Source organism: Eleutherodactylus coqui, chromosome 11, assembly GCF_035609145.1.
Source record: "Eleutherodactylus coqui strain aEleCoq1 chromosome 11, aEleCoq1.hap1, whole genome shotgun sequence".
Lineage (NCBI taxonomy): Eukaryota > Metazoa > Chordata > Amphibia > Anura > Eleutherodactylidae > Eleutherodactylus > Eleutherodactylus coqui.
The window spans coordinates 87,019,937-87,047,900 of NC_089847.1; the positions used below are offsets into that span (position 1 = coordinate 87,019,937).

The window sequence follows — 27,964 nt, forward strand, 5'->3', positions numbered from 1 at the left end:
ATGGTGAGAGGATGCATCTATGTGCACTCCTCGCTCAGTAAGTAACGGCCATTGTCTGTGATTGTTTTTAATTTTTTATTTCCCCTTCTGTGATGGCCCTAGAGTTGGGACCCATACCTATCTCCAGAACAGAAGTCCTCTCCCCGACTCCTGTTCTACATAGGCAGCCACTTTTCACCACATCCTGAGTGAGAATGAATGAAGAAGTGGCCATATATGTACACAGCTTTCTGAGGGTCATGAAAACAGCTAAGCTGTTTCTCCCATAGAAGTGAATGGGGAGAGCTTCTTCTCCATTTCCCATCCACTGATTGCAGCAGCTACTTCACCAGGTGGGTTGGGGTGGGACGCACATTTATAGGGATCCTGTGGATGTGCTATGAATGTCTTATTCACACACAGCAAACAAAAGCCCCAGTCAGTTGTTTGCATTGCCAACTGACTCCCATTTAGACAAAAAGACTATACCCCTTGAAGTACATTTTGTTCAGGATCATTTTGTATGAAAGTTTAAGACTGCGCTTTTCAATCCGGTTGAATAAAAGGTACAACATTCCAACATATACTGCCAAATGTATACTGGCAAAAGGACACTCCTGTGATACTTCTGGCCAATTAGAAGTCTTTGTGCAAGTTGGCGAAATCATCAGAAGAATTTCCCAACATACGTGGTGTGACGTGAACGGATCTTGCACTGGGTTCACCATTTTGAATCCGTAAGCCAACACTTAGCGAGACATTTGTGCATCAAACATTTTGTACTTTTTTATCCTTACATCAATTAATCTCATTGACATTGCATATGCATGATATATATACAAAGAGCTTCTATGAAACCCCTATTGTCTACAAACATAAGCCTTCTGTCTTCTAAGACTCAGTTCACACTAGTGACAGAGTCCATTCTGCAGGGTACACAATACATTTTGGTGGTCAGGATAGTGTAATCGCTTGTGTTATTTCTTCCACTAGAAGTCACTCTGCTCGAATCCAGGTCTGCGAGGATCTCTTAGGACCAGTTACACAACTTCTCTGTCATACCTGTTATGTCTCTGTTACAGAGGTTGTCCAACTAAAAGAACATATCCACGATAACTGTCTGATCAGTGGGGTTCCAACCGCTGGTACCCCCACGATCACAAAGGTTCCCGAATGAATGGAACATTGCATGTGCCTCACCGCTCCTTTGATTTCATTTGGGATGCTGGAGATAGCTAAGCGCTTGTGTGTTGGTACGCATATGTGACCACCACACCATTCATTCGAGGACCTTTGCAACCCCCACTATACAGAAAGTTCTTCCCTATCTTGTGGATAGGGGAGAACCTCTTTTCATGGAACAACCCCTTTAACGATACAAGCCATGGCACTAGTGTGAACAAAGCCTAAGAGTGGGGTCTTTTTGCAACTACAGAATTATTTACAACTCCTCATACACAGTATAATTACAGTTATTTCCAAAAATCCCAAATGTTTTTTTTTGTATTTTTGACTAATGCAACATTTGATACATTTACTATCTTATGTTAAAGTGAAATCAGTCTCTGTTACATATGGTAGTATATTTATCCGGGATACTCTATTTCATGGTCTTTTTACAGAGCATTCTAAATAGTATCACTCCGTTGATCCAGCCAAGAGATGCCTTGTCGGTTCTTTCAACTGTTGACATTCCATAAGAATAGAAGATTCCAAGTCAATATATACATTTAAAAAAGGTCAAACCTCTTAAAGCAACGTTGAATCCAAAGGTGAATCATCTTCTGGTCCTTGCTCCCCAAATTTGTGAGACATGAACTTTGATCTCATCCTTACCTGATTGGGCTTTGGTTGACCATCATCGATTATTGTGTGAAAAGTCACTGTCCTTTCTTTTTTAGATTTCCTTTCACTTACACCTTCTTGACTATAATATTGACCTTCCCAAGTTCCCATAATTGATTCACTTCCTGATGGACTTCTTAGTACAAATGGAATACACTGGCCAGGAGGATCTGAGGGATGATCATGTATGGACAACGAACTTGGTGCTGATTTATGATGGACTGTACTTTCATTTTTTCTCAAAGAGTGAAACCCAACCTCTCCCACAGAATTGAGGAGGGGACCAGTATCTGCAAAATTTCCAGAAAATACAGATCTTTTAGCTGGTAGAGGAGGGGTAATAAATTCTGAAGACTGCAGTCTTCGGTTTAAATCTTCATTAGGACTGTGAAGAGAATTGTAATGGCTGCAGACAAAGCTATCCGGCTGAGAACATCTCTCTATGTACTTGTATAGATCATTCTGGTTTGATGCTGTATATGGCATATTCAATAAATCATTTGTTGGAGGATTTCCTTTTGGATTGTTTGTAAGTTGAACTTCACTTCTCATTGCATGTCCTTCAGTCTTTGAGGAAAATTCAATTACATTTTGAGTCTCGGGGACAGCAAATCTATCTGAAGGTGTGGTCAACCCTAAAAGTGTATCTAGTATCTTCTGTGCAGACATGTAATCTAGTGCCGAATCCTGAGATCTCATCTCAACCCAGTTAATGAGTGTATCCTCTCCGGAGCTTTCGGAACTACTGGCTCTAACATTATGGTTTTGTTGTGGGATGCGATGGATAGGAAGAAGGCTTGGAATAGGAAGTGAAGGCTTTACGACTTTGGATATTTCCTGTTCTGGTTTGGTTTCACTAATCTGTTGGTATAAACAGATTATATTTAGGATTGAGATGCAAAAGCAAGTTTTTTATTATACAAATTCGTAATGCAAAGTTTTAACAATACTGAAATAAAAGAACTTTTCAGTAACATATATTCAATATTTCAGAATAGCCTCAAATCCATGGAATAATCCTATGCCTGGTCTACTGCACAGCTCCAACCTAACTGCTTCTATAGTTTGGATGGTATGGAAGAATGGCGATATATAGATGAGTCACAAGTTTAAAAAATATTAATTCACCACCTAGTGGAAATATTTGAAAAGTGGCCAAACTATTTTCATTTGTTTTTCTTTATTTGATATAAATTCCAATTTAGTTAAAGCTAGAGATGAGCGAGCACGCTTGGATAAGGCAGCTACTCGAGCGAGCATCGCTCTTCTCGAGTAACTGCATTCTCGTCTGAGAAGGCTCGGGTGGGGGCAAGCGGGTGGGAGCAGGGGGGGGAGAGTGAAAGAGATCTCTCTCTTCCCCCGCTATCACCCCAATAAACCCCGCCGCCCCCCCGAGCTTTCTTGGACGAGAATGCCGTTACTCGAGAAGAGTGATGCTCACTCGAGTAACTGCCTTATCCGAGCGTGCTCGCTCATCTCTAGTTAAGGCATAAAGAAACAAATAAATATGATCTCAAAACTTGACTTCTTCAATTTATAAGGAACTGTATATATGCAAATATCTTATGGAAATCCCATCCACATTTACGTATACAACCCTATTAGAGATGAGCGAACGTGCTCGGCCACGCCCCTTTTTCGCCCGAATACCGCGATTTTCGAGTACTTTCGTACTCGGGCGAAAAAATTCGGGGGTCGCCGTGGCGGCGCGGGGGGGGGGGGGGTTGCAGCGGGGAGTGGGGGGGAGAGGGAGAGAGAGAGGGCTCCCCCCTGTTCCCCGCTGCTACCCCCCACGCCGCCACGCCTCTCCCCGCCCCCCGGCGCACCCAAGTACTTTTCACCCGAGTAGTGAAGTACTCGAAAATCGCGGTATTCGGGCGAAAAAGGGGCGTGGCCGAGCACGTTCGCTCATCTCTAAACCCTATGTATGATTTTAGAATTAGGCAATATCCATTTCTCACTAGTTCCTAATACTTAGGCACTATAGTTGGCTTAGCAAATTATCAGTACAGCAGTAAACTCTCTCCCGATCAGCTAGCCAACATTATAGTCATGTTAGCTCTCTATGTTATACATAGTCAAACTGCCTTTATTGATTGATAATGCATTCTCTTACATCTGAGTTTCCTCCATCATTCCGATCATCTGAAAAACTTTCCCCAAGGTTAGGAAAACGTGGAGACAGCAGTTTACAAGCAGGTAGAGTATCTTCTAAGCTGCATTCGCTTTCAGTCGAGGTGTACAAGGTATGAAGAACTGGAAATGACCTTTGCCGCCTAGGACTCCATGGAGTAAAAGCAGTCAGGCGCGGTGCAGGGTTCCCCTCTTCTTTGCTCTCTTCCCTATTACATTTTAGATCACCACTACAAATGTCTACACAACTAGTCTGTAAAGAGGCAGTATGTGAGGTTTTGAAGTTTTGTGGGCCTTCTATTTGATTGTCAATGTTAGGACCTTGACAGGAGTCTTTCATTGATTCCAACATATCACCAGGTAAATTACGAAGAAGGGAGGATACCTATAATGCAATGAGCACCAATAAGATTTAGCAAATGCCTGAAAATTCTAAATATATCACTACTAGAGATGAGCAAGCACGCTCGGATAGGGCAGTTACTCGAGCGAGCATCGCTCTTCTCAAGTAACTGCATTCTCTACCAAGCAGGCTCTGGGAGGCGGCGGGTGGGGGAGAGAGAGAGATCTCTCTCACTCTCCCCCCCGCTCTCCCCTGCCGCCCCCCCCCCCCCCCGAGCCTGCTCGGACGAGAATGCAGTTACTCGAGAAGAGCGAAGCTCGCTCGAGTAACTGCCCTATCCGAGCGTGATTGCTCATCTCTAATCACTACTCAATTAAACAAAATGTTACATAACCAGTTGTGAAGGATACATGAAATTTGCCTACATTCCGAAACTTAAACCCCCCTTCCTTTGTCTGCACTGTGATCAATACTGATTGTGATGCATGAAAGAAACTCCAGGCATATCTTCATACTTTGTAAAAAAAATGACAGTGAGATAAGACTCCTTTGCTTAGAATGAAAGAGAAGATCAAAGCTTAGTAACAGTGGAGAACCTCTATGTATGGTCGATAAAAAATAAGGAAATGTTGAATACTTAGTACTAAGCTTTCATCTTCTCTTTCATATGGTGCTTGGTGTTTCTGGGGTACCCTGAGTGTGGGGGTCTTTTCTCTCTGTCAGTTTTTTTCTGTTTAATCTAAGGGGATGTTTGTATTCCCTAAAATCTCTCCTTGCTTTAGCTCTCCTTGGATGTTCTTTGGGACAAGGTATCACCAGCCACAAGCACCTCCTTAGACACCACGGAAAAAAGTACTGCAGACTTTTTGCTCCACGAAAAACACTGGTCAACACTGAAAATGTTACTGACTTAAAAAGGTCCTAATCTGTAGTATTTTGGTGTGCTGAACACGAATATGACCATGAAAACTTTTTATTGGCTGTCGTTTGGAAGATATTAACCATAGGCCTATTACTATTGGCATGCATTTCGTGATGTAAGCAATTATTGCAGATTACTAAAAAAATAGAGCCAATTTTGCATTTTGACTCATATTTGTGTTGAGCACATAAAAAAATTGATAAGAAATGACTAATTTTATTTCAGTAACATGACTTTTCTAAAAATGTGTTGACCAGTGAAAACGGCTGCAATCAAGTTGGCTCCATCTACAGTGGCGCTGTCTGAATTACCTATTGGTTTTCATACTTTATAACATAGGGCTAGTAGGATCATTTAACATACTATTGTGTTTCCCCCAAAATAAGACCCTGTTTTATAGAAATGTTTACCCCAAAGAGGCGCTAGGGCTTATTTTCAGCAGGTGTCTTATTATATTTACCTAGCAGGCTCAATCCAGGTCCGTCCCACTGCTCTCCAGAGCTCTAACGAGCTTCTTGCAGTCCTCGGCTGCCCACAGAAGATCACTTCCTGGTTATGGGATTCATAAATCCTGCATCCAGGAAGCAATGGCCCTGACTGGCTGAGCAGCGCTCGAAAACCAATCACAACCATCGCGTTGTGGAGGCAGGATATATGAATTGGCTGAGCCGCGGCAGTGATTCGCCAATTCACAAATCCCACTGCTCAGCCAATCAATGCAGCGCTCGATGAACCAATCACAGCCATTGCTTTGGTTAATCGAGCGCTGCATTGAATGGTTCTTTGACCACTGCTCAGCCAATCACAACCATCACTTCCTGGGGTTGGCATTTATGAATTCCGTAACCAGGAAGTGATCTTCTGTGGGTGCCTGAGGACTGCAAGAAGTGCGTCGGAGCTCCGGAGAGCAGCTGGAGGGACCTGGACAGAGCCTTTTAGGTGATATATTCCTTTTTCTGTAATGTAATGCAGCTAGGGCTTATTTTTGGGGTAGGGTTTACATTTCAAGTGTCCCCAAAAGTCCCCAAAAATGAGAGTAGGGTCTATTTTCGGGGTAGGTCTTATTTTCGGGAAACAGGGGTAGGTCAATATTTCTTTAACGTTGGTTTCTCAACTGCATATTTACAAGCTGCTCGGTACACTATACTTTCCTATATAAATTCCTTCCTGTACAAATTGCCAAATGTTCCAAGCATCACTTCCTGCTCTGCAGCTATTGAATGAAGTTACACTACACAAACTTCGTAATCTGTCCACTCCCTGCAGAAAGTTGTCTATTTAATTTCAAATGCTTTCACCTGCATTTTGCTCAGAAAGCAGAGCCTTAGTATTGAAATGTACCACAGATTATAAGCAACTTTGTATAACTCAATTGTATATACAAATAAACTTTGCAATATAGCTCATTAGAGAAAAATCTGTTGTTCACTTATTCCAGTACCAGGTTCATTTACTCTTCCCTCCTATCCTTTTAACAGTTCACTCACTCTATATTTACTGCTAAAATTTTTCTCCAGAGAGGATACATTTTTTCAGGTTCACTGAGAGATCAGATTACAGTTGCCCTTTAGAAGTCTATGGAGAGGGGAAGAGGAAGTAGGAGACTAGCTTCTATGATGTCTCTTGTGCACTGTACACACATAGAAGAGGAGGTCCGGATCCTCTATCACTGTGTAGCATACCCTCAGAAGCAGCAGCATGGAGGACATTATACAGCAGTACGGAGCAAAGTAATGTGAATCCAGCACCAAGGTGAGATGAAACATTTACAAGATGTGCATCAGTATTTCTGTGCATCTATCTGCCTCTCTCAGCAGCTTTCTCTTCCTCCTAGACTGTCCATGGACTTCTATGGGTAGCTGTAATTTGATCTCTCAGTGAAGATGAAAAACTGTATCCTCTCTGAAGACAGATTTTATCATTGCATTCAGAGTGAATGAACAGCTAAGAAGGTCAGAAGGTGGAGGAAACTGATACGCTGCGAAAAAGGCATTTATCCCGAATAAGATGCATTGAAAAGTTTCTTATATTTGCTTGCACTATTGATTTATGGAAAGTTGTTTGAATCGGAGGTACAATTTGCGTACAAAGTGTTTGCAGGAAGTCAGTGCTGTACAACTTTAAGCAGGAAGTGATGTCAATGGGGAGATGCTTTGGCAACTCCTCCTGTACAGCTCAGTAACATGCAATGGTTTTATTACTTCCTGTGCTGATAAAGAGCTACAGTGTACAGAGAAACATGCGAACATGAATTTGATGGACCAGAGTAAAAGCACTAACTGCCCTGGTATATTACGGGACTATAGAAGCTCCATTTAAGTAATTATGAAAATTTGCTGGAGTTTCACTTGAATTAAACAGATTGGAGTTTTGTTTGATCCTGGCCATACAGGAATGTGGCCTCCAATCAGAGCCAACTATTAGCCTGGAATTAGTGGATGCACTTACTTACTGCTTGTTATATCTAGTATCTTTTCAATATGTTCATGTGTTACATTATCAATACATTCTTGTGAGTTCAAAATAAGGAGAACAGCCTTACATTAAGTTTTTCCAGAGCACAGATAGTGCTTTGTGCCCGCACAAGATGATCCAGGAGCTCAGTGATCTTCTGGTTCAAGGAATCCTTGTCTTGTTCCAAATTCTCAGTCTGGGTTTATTCATAGTATAAGTAATAAAGGAGGAAGTGCATAAAAAGCAAATACTTGTCAATGGACAGAGCCGAAATTCAGGCAGAAGCAGCTGTTTGTAGGATCTATATTCTCTATATCAGAATTTAAGTCAATCACAGTCTATCTGGGAAACATTGTTAATTATAAATCAGAGCACTAAACCCTGAGACCAGGATAGGCTAGCACTAGCATTGGTCATGTGTCACAGCATGTGCAACGCGCCTATGCTGACCTCGGAAGAGAAGAAGAGCGGTTCAGAAGAGTTGGGGGGCGCTGTGCAGGAGTTGAGTATACAGGGGTGTTTTGTTTTTTTATACCTTCAGGAAAAAGGGATGAGCAGAAGTGGAGGTTTAATCTAAGAAGGGGCAGAAAAGGCAGCATTATTGCTAACAGGGGCAGAAAAGGTGGCATTAATAATTACCGGGGCAGAAAAGATGGCATTATTACCTACGAGGATAGAAAAAGGCAGTATTTGAAATAACAGGGGCAGAAAAAGGCGGTATTATTAGTAACAGGTCAGAAACGTCAGGATTATTATGGGTCAGAAAAGACAGCATTAATTACAAGGGCAGAAAAGGATGCTTTATTAATAACAGGGGGAAAAGGAGGCATTATTAATTACAGGGGAAGAAAAAAAGGGGGTTTTATTATTAGCGGGGCAGAAAAAGTCAGCTTTTATTAATAACAAAGGCAGGAAAGGGCAGCATTATTATTTACGGGGACAGACAAAGGTGACTGTTAATAACTGAGGCAGTAAAGTCGGCATTATTAATAATAGGATGGAAAAGGCAGCATTAATAATCATGGGGCAGAAAAGGTGGCATTAACAACTATGGGGACAGAAAAGGCGGCATTATTACTTATTGGTCAGAAAAAGGTGGCATAATTAATAACGGACAAAAAGGACGGCATTATTAATTATGGAGGCAGAAAAAGCAGCATTATTGATAATGGGTGCAGAAAAGGTGGCATTATTATCTATGGGGAAGTTTACTTGCAGGGTAAGAAAACGTAGCATGTTTACCTATGGGGCAGTGGTAAGCCTTGTCTATTATGGGGGCAGAATTTAGTGGCATTATTTATTACGAGAGCAGAAGAGGGGCAATATTAATTTTGGGGACAGTAAAGGTTGCATTATTAATTATGGGGACAGAATAGGCAACATTATTACTTACGGGGTCAGAAAGATTGGCTTTATTTATTACAAGGGTAGAATTAATTATGGGGTAGAAAAGAGACATTTTAAATTATGGGGACTGAAGAGACAGAATTATTACTTAAAGGGGCAGAAAAGGGGAATGTTTACTGTGTGGAGGGCACTAAAAGCAGCACTTACTGTGTAAAGCCTAATTACTCTAGAGCACTATGGATTGAGTAGAGGTGTGGAAAACATAGGGAGGATAATGAAAAAGCAAGGAGCCAAAGATTTTCGTGTGTCAAATTGTGAAGGTAACTGCACTATAATCAATGTCACTATGTAGAGCTGGTAACTAACTAATTTAGATCTATACTATTACTATGAAGGGGTCACTGACGAATGCTGTTACTGTGTGGGATTACAAAGGCTGGGGTGTAGCGTAAAAGGGGTGCGGCCTGGAAATTTGCCATGGCACATGTAGCGCCATAGGATTACTAAACTGAAGGAAGTTACCATTGGGGAGACAGGGCATGGGGTGGTGGCCCATCATAATTGACTGTTTCATACTATGGGCAGCCTTCATCTTGTCCTGGATGTGACAGGTACTCTTTAAGATTAGAAAGTCTTAAGCCCCATTTCCACGTAACGATTATCGCTCAAAATTCGCTCAAATGATGTCTTTTGAGCGATAATTGCGTGTAAAGGCTACCATCGTTTGCTTTCGTCCGAATGATGATTTTTAGTTAAATTCAAAAGCCATCGTTCAGCCGGGCAGATGATAGCAGGGACCACATGCTGTGCTTCTACAGGGGAGCACTGATAACATATTCAGCTGCAGTCCCACAGCAGAACAAAGGAGCTGTATGCAGATAACAGACCACCCGCTGTTATCTGCATACAGTGAAGGGAGGCTCATTTACATGCAAATTTAACAAATTTTGAGGGGCCATCTTTGCGTGTAAATGGGCTTTAGTCTTTATAGGAAACTTTTTGACCTTTTTAATTAAACGTCTCACAGTATGACTACAAATGAAACTTGTGTAACACTATACTAAGGGGGAAACCTTGCTCTATATACTGTTGTAACAAAATATATTGAATACTAGGAAATGCAGAAGACTTGTGTATACAGATGGATGGGACATAATACAACCTTGAACAGATTGTGTAAGCATAAGCAAAATTGTGAACTTACAGAAGACTGATGATCACTGTCTTGCATCTGGACTGTTGAGTGCGTGCCAGAAAATCTATCATTCTTCCTGAACGTGGAGACGTGGGCAAAAAGATGACAAAGTTAATAAAAAATACATTTACAATTATAGATCAGAACTTCAAATAGTATTTCCACCAAAAAAATCTGAAAATACAGCATTTTAAGTTGCCCTCTTTTGTCAAATTGTTAAATATTGTATGCAGGCATTTTTAAGTTGTATGTGTTTCTTAGACATCTGAATGACAACCAACATGGCTGCCATTACGACTCCTAATGAGCATCTGATGAATATCTACTCAAAGTATAAAACTGCTGCAAAGGTAAATCAAGGATGACCTTAGCAAAGGATTAGGAAGATGTATCTGGTTAATTTACTTGTAGCAGAATAACAAGACAACTTGCTGATCGGTGAGGGTCTCACTGCTGAGACCCCCACTGATCTCGAGAACCGGACTCCCATGTCGGGTTTTCCTGCCATAAAAGGGTCACAGGCCAATTGAAACGTGTGATGCCCCATGCCAATCATAAGCCCACAATTTAAGGCGGGCTGAACCGCACCCCAAAAGCAATCCACATTGGCACTGACACCCTGGGTTCCCCAGAACCATCTATATGTAGGTGCAACACTGGGTAACCACTCCCCTCTTTGTAGGTAGGTCATGTAAGTGGTCGTTCATCAGTACTTTGCATGTGTTATAAGCTCCTTCATTTAGCATTTGGTCAGTCTGCATAATTGTTCCCAGCAAGAGAAACCAAGTAATCTTGTAGATATGATACCTTTTAATGGCTAACAAAAATATATGATGTTTTAGGGAGCTTTCCAACCTACTCAGGATTCTTCAGTCAGGTGTATTTGCCTTCCCATCTATGTCCTACTACCGCGTTTCCCCCAAAATAATACCCTGTCTTATATTAATTTTTGCCCCCAAAGAGGCGCTAGGCCTTACTTTGGGGGGGATATCTTAATATACTTACCTAGCCCGCTCAGTCCAGGTCCCTTTCGCTGCTCTCCACAGCTCCGACACGCTTCTTGAAGTCCTCGGTCTGCCCACGGAAGATCAGTACCTGGTTATGGGATTCATAAATCCTGCCTCCAGGAAGCGGTGGCTCTGATTGGTTCTTAATTGCTGCTGAGCCAATCAATGCAGCGCTCGATGAACCAATGTGATGGCCATGATTGGTTCATTGAGTACTGCATTGATTGGCTGAGCAGCGGTTGAAGAACCAATCATAGCCATCGTATTGTGGAGGCGGGATTTATAAATTGGTTGAGCCGTGGCATTGATTGGCCAATTCACAAATTCCACCTCCACGGAGGAGCCTGGCCGATGGAGAGCTAGGACGTGCTACACTTCAGCTCCGTTCTCCCCACGGCTGAAACCACATTAAATAAGGGCATCCAAACCCCCTAATAGCATCAAACCTGAACATGGGGAGGAGAAGAAGAGCCACGAGCCCCACCAGGAGCAGAGAGGAGGATTCCGGGCCCCTGGACCGCTTCATAACAGCCGGCGGGGATCGCTGCAGGCGAGAGGAAGAGGGCGGGAATCGGCCCCCGGCGGAGAGGACGAAGCAGAGAGAGTGGAGAAGATGTCGCACAGAGGAGCCGGAGGAGGCGGACGTCAGCGCAGAGCCCCGGGACGAGGAGCGCGACTGCAGGTCTCCCACACAGCAGGCGGAGGATCCACGCGGCAACAAGATGGCGCCGGACGAAGCCCCGCTGCCGAGCCCGAAACCCTCAGCGAAAGACGGAACTCACCAGGCATCCACAGCGGCGCACATCGGCTCCCCGCCACGCAAGGTGCTTCATCCAACATCTGCCGAGGTCCACCGCTCACCGCTAGAGGAGTCGCGAGCCCGGGGATGCCTGCCGGAAGTGCGGGCCCGGCCGCCATCTTCATCCACCGCCGTACCGGAAGTGAGGGAGGAGCAAAGAATGAGGCCGCAAAATGCCGGAACGGAGGCCCCCAGCAGCAGCCGGGGACCCGGTGAGACACCAAACAGGGGGGGGGGAGGCCAGAAAACCCCATATAGTCCCGAGGACCGCAGCCCTATCCGCAGGACAGGCGCAGGGCAGGAAGGGGGGGCAAAGAAGGGCCAAGGGGAACGGCCCAGGCCATATGAGCCCATGATGGAGGGGGATGAGGCGTGGGCAGCCTCCCCCGGACCCTCACCCACAATACGGGGAGGGAGTGGCGTATCAAAACAGCCAGACCAGTGGCCCGACACCAGGAGGAAACAGGGGGACCCTGACCTCCACACACCCCTGCCACCCAGACCAGCTCCAGATCGTAGGGGATCTCCACAGGTGCAAAGATCCCACACTGGGGACTACAGCAATATGCCCCCCACCCCCCCTACGTATGCCAGTATAACTAAAGCCCCACAAGGGCAACAGAAACCGGCCACACAGCCTCCCACAATGACAAGTGGCCGAGCGGGAAGTGGGACCCCCACGCAGGACAAAGATCCCTCAAACGATAATTGGGACTGGAAGGAGCACCTCAGATCCATCCCAACCAAGGGAGATCTTGACGACCTCTTCACCCGATTTGCCTCGTCACAAACAGCAGCGCTCGAATCCCTACAAAAAGAAATTCAGCAGATGGGAAATCGAGTAAGAGAGACGGAGGAGACGCAAGAACAAATACTTCATCACGTGAACGAGCATCATGACATCCTAAGCGAACACGCTTGCCTGATATCAGAACTCGCCACCCAGCTGGACGACATCGAGAATCGCCACAGGCGTAACAACCTAAGAATCAGAGGCCTAAGTGAGGAGATCGAAAGCAGACACCTGGAGACCTGGGCGCAAAAATGCTTCGGGGACCTCCTGAGCAGAACCGCAAGCACGCCGATTGAAATTGATAGAATACACAGAGCCTTGGGGCCCAGACCAACAAACCCAGATAGACCGCGTGATGTGATCTGCAGGATACACTTCTATAAAGAGAAGGAAGAAATCCTGCGCCAGATTCGATCTAAAGGTCCAATCAAGGTCAGGGACAAAGAGCTATTGATACTACCGGACCTGTCAAGAAGAACCTTACAACAGCGTCGGGCACTTAGGCCCTTACTGACATTACTGAAAGAACGGGACATCCCTTATCGCTGGGGCTACCCCTTCCAGCTGGTGGCCGGCACGGGAAATGAGACAGCCATATTCAGATCCCTCGGGGACCTACCTAAGTTCCTTGCCGCTCTCGGGCTCCCAATGCTCTCACTCCCGGAGTGGCAGACAATAAGGGCCCCGACACAGCCCCCACCCAAAAGTCAATGGCAGACAGTACAACCTGGCAGAAGAAAGGAAAGCAATAAGGACGGAGGCCGGCGAGCACGAGACCCCGCCTCCTGAGAGACGAGAGATCCCCAGATAAGAGACTTCCTGTGCGTCGAGGAACTTTTGGGAATCACAACACAGATTCAATCTGCTCCCATCTCAGCCTGTTGCCATACTCCTCAAGATCCTGAGAAGCCCCCCCTGATGATGTTGCAACACTTAAGGCCTGGCTCTGAATCACTACCCAAGGAAGCGAGCCACCGAGGTCTACCACCCTACGCCCACTGGAACAGAGCCCTATTCGCGTGCCCACTCCTTCTAGAACACGAGACCCAAGATGGATAGGCTCATCCAGCTTATCTAGGACTCACAACAATGAAACCCCTTGGGTTGCGGCATGGGGGGGCTCCCCCCCCTCCCCCGTCAGCAGCATGGGCGCAGGAGGAAACCATTTACCCCCCCCCCCTTTTTTTTTTTTTTTTTCTTCTTTTCTCCATCTATCTCTCTCCCTCTTCTTCTTTTCTCCTTCCCCCTTTTCTTTCTCTCTCTCTCCTCCTTTTCCTTTTTTCTCCATGCCTCCTCGCTTTTCTTTCCCTCTATTTCCTCGCCCTGCACGGATACACACATCAAGGTTTGGATGCCCACCACACAACCAAGTTTTTTCTTTTCAGTCGCCGTGGAGGAGAGGAGCTGTGTCCGAGAGACTCGACCCGACACCACCGCTCCCCCTCTAGGGACCGCAGCAAGTTCTTGCTGTAGAGACGTTAGTCGTTAGATAGCTAGTGTTTAAGTGTTTTCCACCCTAGGCTTCAAGTTTGTTATGTTCAAGTGGCTACAAGGTGGAACACTGTTACCCCGTCGTCCCTTCCCCCACCTTCCCTCTTGTGTGTCCCCTGCCCCTCCACGCCTCCAACCCCAGGTTCTGTACACGAGCGGGACTCAGTCCTCAAAAATTAACTGGCCGGCAGGTCGTTCTCCTAATATGTCCAGATGGCACGACTAAATATATGCTCTTTTAACACAAAGGGGCTTAATAGCCCCAATAAAAGGAACCAAGTGCTGTATAGACTCCACAGGAAACAGGTCGTGGTCGCATTGTTACAGGAGACGCACTTCCCACGCTCGGGTCCACCGGACTGTGGTAGGAACCCCTGTGGTTCCATTCCACCCACCCTGAGACCAAAACCTGTGGAGTCTCTATTGCATTCCATAAATCTATAACCCTGACGGTGATATCCCAGGAAGGGGACGAGGATGGGAGATACTTGTTTCTCAAGGTGTCTATCAATAGTAAAATGTACACGATCGCTAATATGTACTTCCCCAATCAAGGACAAGCCAGCTTCGCGGCCGGGGCTCTCCGGAGCCTCTCGGACTTCGCAGATGGAACCCCGATCCTGCTGGGAGGCGACTTTAATATGTGTATGGACCCCCGGTTGGATTCCTCCACAGGGCGTTCAGCGCTTTCAAGATTAGCTACCCGAAAGGTTCAGGAAATCCTCGTGAGTATGGACCTGATAGATCTCTGGCGCATACTTCATCCGGGTAAGCGAGACTACACCTTTCACTCCATGGCACATAACTCCTATAGCAGGATCGACTACATTTACATCTCACATAGCTTACTAGACGGGGACCCTCGATGTTCCCTGGACATCCTGCTGTGGTCTGATCACTCCCCAGTGTTTGCATCCTTGGGCCCGGGGGACACGGAGTTGAGGACGCCCACGTGGCGTCTAAACGACAACCTGCTCAAAGACGTTGTCTGTATGAATGACGTCAAAAAAACAATAGCCAACTTCAGGATAGACCACGAATTAGACCCCACACCCGCCCCGTTAAAATGGGAGGCGTTAAAATGCGTCCTGAGAGGGGTTTTCATCTCACACGGCGCCAGGATTAAAAAAGAACAAACAGCTAGGCTGACCCAATTGATAAAGGACCTCCAACAAAAAGAAATGGCCAACAAGACGCACCCATCTCCCACCCTCCAAGCGGAAATCTCTGAGACTAGACACAAAGTCCTAGACATCCTCGACCAAAAAGCCCTGTGCAGAAGGGATAAGCTCAAAGCGGGATTCTATGAGTATGGGGATAAAAGTGGTAGATGGTTAGCCAGGGCCCTACACCCCAAATTGTCCCACCCCCACATACACTCCATAAACTCTGCGGAAGGTAGGCGAATTCACTCCCCAAAAGAAATATTAGAGGAATTCCGACGGTTTTACTCAAAGCTATACAACATCCCTGAGCCACGAGACATCTCTGACACCCAACACGCACAGAAGCTTGAGGAGTATCTAGACCAGTATGTTCCCAGAAGATTTTCGTCAGACGAAGCTGGGGATTTAGAGAGGGACTTCGACTCAGAAGAACTCTCAAAAGCATTAGCCGACATCAAGCCAGGAAAGAGCCCAGGCCCAGACGGCTATTCTCCGAGATTTTATAAGGCATGTGGGGACTGGGTATCGGATCTACTGATGCAGGCTTTTAACTCAGTGTCCCGGGGGTGCCCATTCCCCCCACAGGCCTTACAGGCTCACATTGTCTTGGTCCCCAAACCGGGGAAGGATCCCCTGTCCTGTGGCAGCTACCGTCCAATTTCGCTGATCAATTGCGACATTAAAATCTTTTCTAAAATAATAGCCAATAGACTAAATCCGATGATTCCGCGTCTCATCCACAATGACCAAGTGGGATTTGTCCCCGGGAGGGAGGCAAGGGATAATTCCACTAAAACCATGTCCCTGATAGATCGGGCCAGGAAAAAGGGAGTCCCTCTTTGTCTGCTTTCTGTGGACGCTGAAAAAGCGTTCGACAGAATCAGCTGGAGATTTCTGGAGGCGACACTGGGGAGGGTGGGGATGGGGACGAGGGCACTGTCCTGGATACTGGCATTATACAACAGCCCATCGGCCCGGATCAGGGTGAATGGCAACCTGTCCACTCCCCTCGAGATCAAAAATGGTACGAGACAGGGGTGCCCCTTGTCGCCAACTCTGTACATACTGGTAATGGAGACGCTCGCAAATGCCATCCGAAATAACCCCTCAATAAAAGGGATGCAGGTCGGGAAGGCAGAATATAAAATATCGCTTTTCGCGGACGACCTCCTAATATATGTCACTAACCCCCGTGTAGGCCTCCCAAACATTATCCAGGAATTTAACAAGTTTGGAAAAATTAGCAACTACAAAGTAAACGCACAAAAGTCGGTGATTCTGAATATTTCAATACCTCAGACAATCGTAGCTGATCTGTCCTCAGAATTCCCTTTTATTTGGAAACAGGTCTCAATCAAATATCTAGGGATTCAAATCCCGACAGACCCGACCGCGACCTATGAACTAAACTACAAACCCGGGGGGCGTGGCTTGTACATGGCCGGGTGAGCAGCTTCCTTCAGTAGCTCCCCGCCACTACCGACCAACATAAAGAAATTAGGCACTCACTGGCAGCAGAAATAACGCTCAGCCAACCATGACAGGGAGGAGAAAGCAGCAGGAGGGTCCAGGAGCAGCGGAGGGGAAAAAAACTGGACAGATCGGCCGCTTCTTTGGAGCTCCAGACGCCGCGCGGCAGGCACCTAAGATGGCTGCGACACGTGGGCGCTCCACACCTCGGCAGCCCACACAGAGAGATGAGCCTAGCAGAGCTGACAGGAGCACAGCGGAGGACACAGGAGAGCACCGGGAGCGGGGTAGGATATCATCAGCCAGCGATAGCAGCAGGCAGTCCTCCCCCTCCCTCTCCCCCTCCAGCACGGCAGAGACACATGAGGCTTGCATAACCTCACAGAAGCAGGCACCTGCAATGCCCTCCGTACACAATGAGAGGGAGAAGTCTCCCCCCTCCAGCCTCACAAACCCCCAGCAACACAGAAGCCCTATAGGTGGGAAGTCACCCTCATTGATCCCTGCCTCTAGGACAAGGGAAAAAGCCTCCACATCCAGAGCTGCTGACCCCCCTGAGGCACAGAACTCCTCACAAAAGCTACCACCTGCAGCTGCAGCAGCCCACAGGGCTAGAGATAAAGCCCCCTCCCCCAGTGCTGCAAATAAATATGGGACTTGTAGTACTGCACAGAACACAGAGCAGACAGTGCCCCCAGCCCACAGTAGTGGGGGAGGGCTGCACACACCTAAGGCAGCAGGCACTCCTGGGACTTGTAGTTCTACACAGGAGGGAACACGTCCCAAACAAAGCATCCCCCCAGCACTGGGCGCAGAGTCAAGCGGGAAAGACACCACAGAACAGGAAGCGGATTGGGATTGGAAAAAGCACCTTAAAACCCTTCCTACCACAAGTGACATCATACAGCTATTTCAACAGTTCGAAGAGAAACAACTGCAAGCTCTATCATCCCTTCAAACCGAGGTCCATCAGCTAGGACACAGGGTTAACGAGCTGGAGGAAACGCAAGAAGAAACTCACTCCACCCTGACCGCACACGACCAAGCGATAAAAGCCCAAGCTGCACAAATCACAGACATCATGTCACACCTAGAAGATCTGGAAAACAGACATCGTAGGAACAACCTGCGCATAAGGGGTCTACCCGAAGACATAGGGAACGACCAACTGGAAGCATGGGCGCAAAACTTTTTCTCCTCACTGCTACAAAGACCAGCAGACCAACAACTTGAAATTGACCGTATACACAGGGCCCTGGGTCCGAGATCAACAGATCCCAAAAGACCACGTGACATCATCTGCAGAGTCCATTTCTTCAAAGAAAAAGAGGCAATCATCAGACAAGCACGCCTATGCAAAGACCTAGCTCACGAAGGCTCTACGATCCTGATATTACCAGACCTAGCAAGACGCACGCTCCAACAACGCAAAGCTCTAAAGCCGGTGGTAGACGTGCTACGAGAACAAAATATCCCCTACCGCTGGGGATTCCCTTTTCAACTCACGGCCTCAAGAGAGGGGAGATCAGCCTCGTTTAGAACTTTGAACGATCTGCCAAAATTTCTGGAAACCCTAAACTTGCCACCAACTACTCTGCCGGACTGGCCGGCACCACTGTCGCTCCCCACCAGAACACCAAGAGAACAGTGGGAAAAGGCCCATCCAAGACCTCAAAGGAAAACAAGAGGCCGTAGAGACAATCAAAACTAGGATAAAGTCGCCAGAAAGCCCAACAAGGCAATGCCTCAACGCTCGCCAACAGAGAACTCTGCATACTCTTAAAACGCCATATGAAACTACAAAATAAAGAATTGGACAATACAAGACACCCCGCGGCTCCTCAGACAAAGTTCCAACGCTACAGGGAGGAGTGAGATAACCTACCTCATGCATCATGTGGGGGGGGGGGCGGGGGGGGTTGGGAGGGGAGTAGAGGGGAAATCAGGGAGACTTGGTTCCAATACGTTATGTTTTGTTCTGCTCTGCTTCTGTCCGTTCTTTCCCCTGTCCGCACTCCCCAATGCACACAACCTAACGGGAAAGCGTGGGACAGATTAAAGTAGGCCCGGACACACCACATTTTCATCCAAGAAAGTCCATACCTAGCGCAAGTGGGCAACACACAAGACAGGTCACAGTAGTTAGAGTGAGACGGGACGGTTACCTAGTTAATCTCACTGTTTGCCTATTGTTTAACAGGGCCCGGTTAGGACCCCAATCGTCAAGTCGGAGTGAGTGGGGAAACACCCCCGCCATGCACCTCTTCGCCCCCCAAGGGAAGGACGGCTATCCTCGCCGTCCCCGCACTAGTCATCGACTAGTAGCAACCCAAACAACTCTGGACTGGTTTCCGGAGAATCCTTTTTTTCCTACACCCCTCTCTGGGGGTAGTAGAGTTCAACTTTCTCTTAGCTCTCTTTTCTTTTTCTATACCTCCTTGCGCTCGGTGGGTGGAGACTCCTTCGCTGCACCAATTACATGATGGAGTTGACATTTTGCACATTCAATGTCAGGGGTCTAAACAAACCCGCCAAGAGAGGACAAATCCTCTCCCACCTGCACAGAAAGGGCATAATGATAGCACTGCTACAAGAAACACATTTTACAGTAGCCAGCACACCGAGATGCACTACACGCCACTACACCACATGGCACCATAGTGTCCATGGGGATAAAAAAACTGGAGGGGTCTCAATAGCAATCCATAAGCAGCTCCCTCATCGCGTGCTGGGATCCATGTCAGACCCCGAAGGTCGATATCTATTCATCAAAATTGCAATGGGGCATCAAGTGTTAACAATCGCTAACATGTACTTTCCCAACCAGGGGCAGGTCCAGTTCGGCTTAAAGACTCTGGAAGTGCTGGCGGAGTTCGCAACGGGATCAAAAGTAGTTCTGGGTGGAGACCTCAATGCGTGTTTGGACCCCCCATTAGATTCATCTACGGGTAAGTCTGGCGTTTCCTTTGCAGCACTGTGCAGATTGAAGAGGGCACTGACTTCCATGAAGTTAGTAGATCTCTGGAGAACCTTACACCCAGGATCCAGGGATTACAGTCACTACTCAGTAGCACATAATAGCTACGGTAGAATAGACTACCTGTTGGTATCACACACACTCCTAGACTCGTTCCCTACAAGTTCTATAGGTAACATGGTATGGTCGGACCACGCTCCGGTCTACGGATCACTGAGGGTGCTTGCGGGGGACCGAGGGGGGAAAAACACGTGGCGGTTAAATGACAATATATTAAACGACGTAATAGGCCTGAAAGAAATCCGATCCACGATAGAAAACTTCAAGGAAGACCACAAACTAGACAGCACAGCAGCCCCGATAAAGTGGGAAGCCCTAAAATGTGTAGTTCGGGGAGTGTGCATATCACATGGAACGAGGCTTAAAAAGGAGCGCTCCCAGAATTTAGAGAAAAAACTGGAGGAGCTGGGAGCCTTAGAAACTTCAAACAAAAAAACACCCTCAGACAAATTACGGGCAGACATATCAAACCTGAGGGGCCAGGTCAGGGACATTTTGGACCAGGCAACCCTTTGCCACAGGGATAAAATTAAGGGGGGCTATTATGAATATGGTGATAAATGTGGCAAATGGCTAGCAAGGGCTGTAAATCCCAAGACTGTTCAGTCTCATATATTTGCCATTAATTCCCCCAACAACGGACTGTTACACTCCACAGGAGAAATCCTTGATAGATTCCAGTCATACTACCAAGGACTGTATAATATTCAAAGCGACACAAACGTTAGCCAATCTAGAGGCGATACAATACTGCAAGACTACTTAAACAAGAATGCCCCTCCCCCTATCCCGACGGAAGCAGCCCAGGAGTTAGAGACGGATATTACAGAACAGGAAGTGGCGGCGGTAATCAAGGACCTGAAAGTAGATAAGAGCCCGGGACCTGACGGGTTCACTCCACGATTTTACAAACTATGCGGGGATTTGCTGGGCCCTATCTTGGTAAAATCGTTCAATGCTATATCAAATAATTGTCCCTTCCCATCACAAGCCCTACAGGCAATCATCACGGTTCTGCCCAAGCCGGGGAAGGATCCGCTAGAGTGCAGTAATTACCGCCCCATCTCACTTCTCAACATAGATACAAAAATCTTTTCCAAAATAATAGCCACACGACTGCAACCCCTAGTACCAAAATTAATCCATAAAGAACAGGTTGGGTTCGTACCGGGCCGCGAAGCTAGGGATAATACCCTCAGAACCCTCTCCATCATCCTAAGGGCACAGAAATCCAGGAATCCCCTTAGCCTATTGACAGTCGATGCAGAAAAAGCTTTCGACAGGGTCCACTGGGGCTTCCTGGAAGCAACGTTACAAAAGATAGGCCTAGGATCAAGGGCTAGAGAATGGATTATGGCTCTATACAAAAACCCATCGGCAAAAATAAGAGTCAATGGGGCCCTTTCACAGCCCTTAAAAATAGGAAACGGGACCAGACAGGGATGCCCATTGTCACCCACATTATACATACTTGTCATGGAATCCCTAGCAAATGCTATAAGAAACAACCCCAACATCAAGGGCTACAGGACGGAGGCCTCGGCACAGAAGTTGGCTCTGTTTGCTGACGATCTGCTAATTTTCATGACCAACCCCACAATCGCCCTCCCTAGTATCCTTAAAGAATTCGAACTATTCGGAAGATTGAGTAACTTTAAAGTGAATACACATAAATCTGAAATTCTAAATATCACGGTCCCACCAGAAGAAGCAGCCCAATTAAACAACTCCTTCCCCTTCCAGTGGCGTACAGACAAAATAAACTACTTGGGAATAACTTTAACCTCAAATCCAGACCAACTCTTTGAGCTTAATTACAAACCGGCGCTCTCCAAACTAGAGAAAGACTTACAATTGTGGAGGTCCTTAACAATGTCATGGTTCGGTCGGATTAATGTCTTAAAAATGGTCTCCCTACCTAGACTTTTATATCTATTTCAGACTCTTCCCATTAAGCTCCCTAGAGACTTTATGACTCGTGTCAGACGAATAACGACGAAATTTGTCTGGGGGAGATCCAGGCCACGACTAAAATTTAAAACACTCACTAGAACTAAGGAAGCGGGAGGAGTAGGCCTTCCAGACTTTGATTTATATTACAAGGCAGCAATATGCAAATGCATCCTGGATCTTCTACACAATAGAAGCACCAAACTTTGGGTGAATATGGAACAGGAAACAATACCAGGGGAAGCAAGGGGTTTGTTCTGGATACCCAGGGGTGAAAACAGGAAAGAACTGAGACTGCCTCCCCTCTTAACAAATATTTTAGAAATTTGGGACAGGTTTGGGAAAAGAAAAGGTTTGGTGTCGTGTCCTGGACAACTCACCCCACTTGTAGGAAACCCTGGGCTGCCAATTCCGACAGATGACGGATCGCTAGTAGCTAGGCTAGGGGTCACCACACCATGCATCAGAGATGTGATGGAAAATGGGCATCTCAAAACATTAAAAGACATTCTGGGATCCGGGGGTCCGGTAGCCGGAGCGTGGTTCCAGTACTTGCAGATTCAATGTTACGTTCGATCTCTGGGTACAGTGGCAACACTAAACAAACCATTGACGAGGTTTGAGGAGTTGTGTGTGGCGAAGGTACCACCAATGAAAGAGATCTCCCTCTCATATCGCATACTGCTAGCGGAGGAAACAAAAGACGAAGCAGTAGGGTTTAAGGCACAGTGGGAAAGGGAACTGGGGAGACCAGTTCCAGACGGAGATTGGTCAAAAGCTATGACTCTGACACATAAGATGTCAATCTCGGGTAAAATGCAGGAAATGAACTACAAGTTGCTTTCCCAGTGGTACAAAACACCATCCAAATTAGCCAGAATATATCCTCAGCTATCAAGTAGATGCTGGAGATGCGCAGTAGACGAAGGGAACTTCCTACACATATGGTGGTCGTGCCCTGGGATCAAGAAACTGTGGGAAGATGTTAACAGGCTATACAATGCCCTGACCCATGCCGGGATCACCTTCACTCCGGAAATGGCCCTGCTATCAATATTCCCAGGTTCCATATCAGGAGCAAAGAAGGGCCTACTCAGATTTTTTATCATGGCCTTGAGGCAGGTGATCCCTAGGCTATGGAAGTCGACAACAATCCCAAATAGAATTACCTGGCTGGAAAACTTAGATAGTATAAAACAACTAGAGGAAACCATCGCCAAGGATAACAACAGGCGCCAGAGGTTCTATGCGACGTGGGCGACATGGGTGGCATTCCGATCTTCCGACCGAATTAAGGAATGGCTCCTGAGAGGGGAAATATCTAGATAAAACACTACGGCTCCAGGAAAATATAAAGTATAAGTTGACGGGGGGGGGGGCGCACCCACCGGGCGCGTGGGAGATCTTTTTTACCTATCCTTCTTAATCTATATCTCTTACTTTCAAGCTCTAATTTCTGAAGTTCTTTCTCTTCATACAATTATTTGGTTAAGAAAAACTAGTCATTTCTTTTCTATGCAAAGTAAGATATATGAACAAGGTTTTTATGTAACTGTTTACACAAGTTGAAAAAATGACTAAATAAAATCCGTTTGAACTTAAACTACAAACCCCTCCTTAGAACCCTTGAGAAGGACTTGGAGAAATGGGAGGGTATCCCGCTATCATGGTTTGGCAGGATGAGTGCGATCAAGATGGATATCCTCCCAAGGGTCCTATACATATTTCAGACCGCGCCATGTAACCCTCCAAAAGCTTTTTTCGATAAGCTACGTAGCCAAATCCTTAAATTTGTATGGAAAGGAGGATCCAGGAGACTTAGCTACAAAAGCCTAACTAAGCGGAAAGAGAGGGGGGGGAGGGCGGGACTCCCAGACCTGCGTCTCTATCATAAGGCGGCGATCGGCACCCTCATATTAGACCTCTTTCACCATAGATCTGACAAACAGTGGGTGCAAATAGAGAATGATGGTAACGACATCAAGACGCGAGGGGTGTTCTGGGTCCCCGGTCTGAGGACACATGAGAAATCGACGATTTCGTTTTTAGTGAACTCACTCCTGGGGGCCTGGAGAGGGGGGTGCGACGTGTCGATACCAGGGCCTCTCACACCACTGGCTGGTAACCCACAACTCCCAGCAACACAGCACACACGCAACCTGAGGTTCATGCCACTCGGAGGGGAGGCAAGGGTAGGGGAGGTGTTGGAGTTGGGAAAGCTGCGGGACATGGCAGATATTAGTGGAACAGCGAGCTCTCCCCCGGGCTCATGGATGCAATACCTCCAAATCCGTAGTTACCTGGAGAGAATAAAACCAGCGGGGGGCTGGACAGCGAACCTCACCCCCTTCGAGAAGTTATGTTGCGCTTCGGAAACGCCCAGACACACAGTCTCATTGCTATATAACCAACTACTAGACGAAAAGCTAGGAGACCATCGCCCCAGGTGGGTGGGGGCGTGGGAAGAGGCGCTAGGCCGGCCGATCCCAGAGGAGCTCTGGTCTAGGGCTTTTCTGCTCACGCATAAGATGTCCATCGCAAGCAGAATCCAGGAGCTAAGCTTCAAAATTTTATCTAGATGGTACATGACCCCGGAAAGATTGCACACCATCTTCCCATCAACCTCGAGCATCTGCTGGCGCTGCAAAGCAGAGACCGGCTCGATGCTTCACATTTGGTGGGAATGCCCCATGGTCGCATCCATCTGGCACCAAGTGAAAAACCTGTATGAGAGTACGTGCAGGGAAACTCTGGACATGACACCGGAAATGGCGCTTTTGTCGATTGCCCCCAACACCCTGTCCCTCAAAAAAGGCCTCGTAAAATTCTTCATTTTGGCAACCCGCCTGTCAATCCCCAGGTTTTGGAAACAGGATAAGGAGGTTCCCAGACACGCATGGGTGGGGGCAATGGACGAAATAGCCCGGATGGAGAGACTGAGGCTAACCGATGACCCCCAGGGCTATGATAATTTCTATAAGACCTGGGCAACGTGGATAGATATACGGGAGACACCCTCATTCACCAGATGGCTACAAACGGGTTCTTGCTCATAAAACCAAACGACCACGGTCGGCTCCTATACCACTGAACCAAATACCTGGATCCCCCCCCCCCCCTTCACACTTCCCGCTCCTCCCTCCCCCCCTGGTCCCAAACCCCTGTCTTGTCACATGTTTTGTTTAAGAGATGACAAATTACAAGCAAAACGCATCTTTGGATGAATAAGAATTTATTGCAATAAGATTCATGGGGTCACGAGTGCCCTATCCATGTTTAATATCATTGACGTGTCAATGGAACTGTTTTGCCTTAATGTTAAAATCCAATAAAAATTTATTGAACGAAATTCCACCTCCACAACACGCATCAGAGCTTCGGAGAGCAGCAGGAGGGACCTAGAGCCTGCTAGGTAATATATTTCTTTTTTTGTGTGTGTGTAATGCAGCTGGGGCTTATTTTTGGGGTAGGGCTTATATTTCAAGCCTTCCCTAAAATCCTGAAAAATCGGGATAGGGCTTATTTTCAGGGTAAGTCTTAATTTCAGGAAAACAGGGTAGTACTTTGGTAAGTAAATATGGCCATACTTTTTTTTCTGTGATATTGTTCAAATGAGAAATCGTTCAGTTGTTCACATTTGCTGTATAAGTGACAGAGAATGACTGATCGATTAGTGAACGAGCCAGTGATAATTTTCATGCTTGTATAAAATGAACAATGAACAAAAAATGAACAATTTATCATTTGCTGTTCAATCATTGACTGCGTTTACACTGAATGATTTCCATTCATTTTCGCTCGTTTGAACAATTGTTTGAACAATTACAATGGTCAACAAGTCAAAACATTCTGTATCTGGTTTGGAAACAGGTTGATTCAGCTAATTTTGGGGTGCTGAATTCAGTGGCAGAATCAGATTTTATCTATCACGTCATATTTCTGAGATACATAGCACTACTACATAGACAATGATGCAGTATTGACAAATATTGTCTGGTCATAAATACAAAAAAATAACACTCAGAACTTAATAATGTTTTTCTGGTAATGTATTTGTGAATGAAACTCAAAATATTGGTATGCTGAGGTAAGAATGAAGAGAAGTGCCTTATGCAGATTACAACAAACACTAAACATCAGTACAGTTAGGCTCATGTCGGTAACCTTCCTGCTCAACTACATTGTTCTGCCATCTAGTGACCATTTTAGAACTTCATCCACTGTGTATTACATCCAAATAAAGAGTTTAGCTTTGTCCCGATTTAATTTTATATAAATAATTCACCAGAAAATGAGCGCAAACACAAAACTCTTTTTATAAAAAAATTGACAAAAATCTAAATTACATAAAAACCTTACATGATACATCATTTCTAAAGGTAAATTCGGATTCTACACCCACAAATCCATAAGAATTGATATATCGCACCCCAGATGCAAAAATGCTGTTGAGCAGTGTAATCGTTCCGTGTAAAAGGGCCTTAACAGCTCAATCTCATGGATGAGCACCATTTGATTAACACACCAGCATTTTCTGTCACTGATGCAGAAATTTGCATTTACAGTCATACAGTAGATATACTCTAATGTATTTCATTTGCACAATGAATGCAGATGAGGGGGGAAATACTATATGGTATAGTAAGACATTTACGACATACCCGTCTTTGGGACTCATTGGGAGAAAAGGAGTCCACAATCTGCCAGGCAAGGCTTAAAGACGAATAAGTGGCTCTGCAAGTTTGCTTGGCTCTAAGTCCCATGACTTCAATGCACAGCTACTTCTCCAGTCAGCCTGTGGCTGGATGCCTTGTTTGCCAAAAAGGGGGGTCAGGGACTTCTACTCTTCCCATAGGTCTGAAATCAGACATTTATGGCATATCTGTCCCACTCTGTGATATTACTTCCCGTATACCATCACTCCTCATTTCATTCTATTAGGGCGCCCACCCACTGGCGTTTGCGATTTTCGTGCGTGAAAAACGCAGCGTTTTCGGTGCGTTTTTGGCGCGTTTTTCGCGGCTTTTTCCGTTAATTTACATTGACATTCATGGGTGCATTAAGAGAAAAATAAGGACACATATGCAACTGACAGTTCCTATGTTAAAAATTGCAACGGACTGAAAAAAAAAAAGGCCAGTGGACAGGAGTACATTCAAAACTAATTGCTCTTGAGAAAAAACGCAAAGGAAAAAAAATCACCAGTGGGTGGGCGCCCTTAGACTTACTCTCACTCAGGAACATTCTAGAACAAGTATCTTCATCTAAAAAATGAGACTTCTAATAAAAAAAATAAGTTAAAACATTCAATTTTTAAAAGAAACCAACCTGCTGTGAGCTTTATCCGAATACTGAACCTAGAAATAAAAAGTAAAACAATAATGCATTACAAGAGTACGATTTAGATTGTGAAAACTTTATAGCCAACTTGAAACCCCACCAGACAATTGTCCATTACCTAGCAGCTTTATTAGGTACTTCTAGTAGGGAAGACTGTGGAGGCGGGTTGGGTTAGAGTTAGATAAAAACTGAAATTTCAGATTTTGCTCAGTTGTACTTTAATCATAGTAGTGCACATACTCTATAGTCTCAAGTATTTAGGTTATTCACATTTTATGCTAAATGTCAATAAAAGGTAATGAATATGAAATTTACAAAAGATACTTAAGAAGCTATTAACTTACCTTTCCTTTGAGAACTCCTCCACCACTCATAACTTCCTTTTTGTCCTTCGGTAGCTCAGGTATGTTTCCACTTTTCATTTCCTTCTCCTGTGACACTTTGCGACTTGCTCTTCTTGGTTGGTGGCTCCCAGCTGAAACACCAAGGTTGGTGTCCTCCATTTCTCCTCTCCGCCTTGTTGAAGAAGATACAGAATCAGGGCTGGTGCTCATGTCTCTACTTCTGCGAGATATAGGAGACTGTGTGCCCATTTTTGTCTGTGTAGAAGACATGGATTTGCCTTTTCCTTTCCTTCTAACCTCTTGTTGTTCTACGTCCGTACTTTGTTGAGTTCTCTTACCTCTAGAACCT

General features: G+C 45.9%; 2 protein-coding genes across 2 annotated transcripts; one reads left to right on the forward strand and one right to left on the reverse strand.

Annotated features, from left to right (window-relative positions):
* Positions 1-1,562: 1,562 nt before the first annotated feature.
* LOC136582784 (uncharacterized) lies at positions 1,563-27,796 on the reverse strand. The gene is made up of 6 exons (XM_066584026.1): positions 27,616-27,796; positions 27,260-27,288; positions 10,228-10,294; positions 7,765-7,872; positions 3,941-4,342; positions 1,563-2,685 (listed from the first exon to the last, which is right to left on the reverse strand). Exons 1-6 carry the CDS (start codon positions 27,772-27,774, stop codon positions 1,729-1,731), a joined length of 1,722 nt encoding a protein of 573 aa, XP_066440123.1. The 5' UTR covers positions 27,775-27,796; the 3' UTR covers positions 1,563-1,728.
* Positions 16,926-18,835, forward strand: LOC136582132 (uncharacterized). The gene has a single exon (XM_066582951.1). It carries the CDS (start codon positions 17,012-17,014, stop codon positions 18,653-18,655), a length of 1,644 nt encoding a protein of 547 aa, XP_066439048.1. The 5' UTR covers positions 16,926-17,011; the 3' UTR covers positions 18,656-18,835.
* Positions 27,797-27,964: the final 168 nt, after the last annotated feature.

Excerpts from the sequence above, each read along its gene's own strand:
- LOC136582784 (XM_066584026.1), bottom strand. The coding sequence starts at position 27,774 with ATGGAGGACACCAACCTTGGTGTTTCAGCTGGGAGCCACCAACCAAGA. Across the intron at positions 27,289-27,615 it reads GAGGAGTTCTCAAAGGAAAG|GTTCAGTATTCGGATAAAGC; the intron begins GTAAGTTAATAG and ends TTTTATTTCTAG. Across the intron at positions 7,873-10,227 it reads ACAGTGATCATCAGTCTTCT|ACTGAGAATTTGGAACAAGA; the intron begins GTAAGTTCACAA and ends GAATAAACCCAG.
- LOC136582132 (XM_066582951.1), top strand. The coding sequence starts at position 17,012 with ATGACAGGGAGGAGAAAGCAGCAGGAGGGTCCAGGAGCAGCGGAGGGG.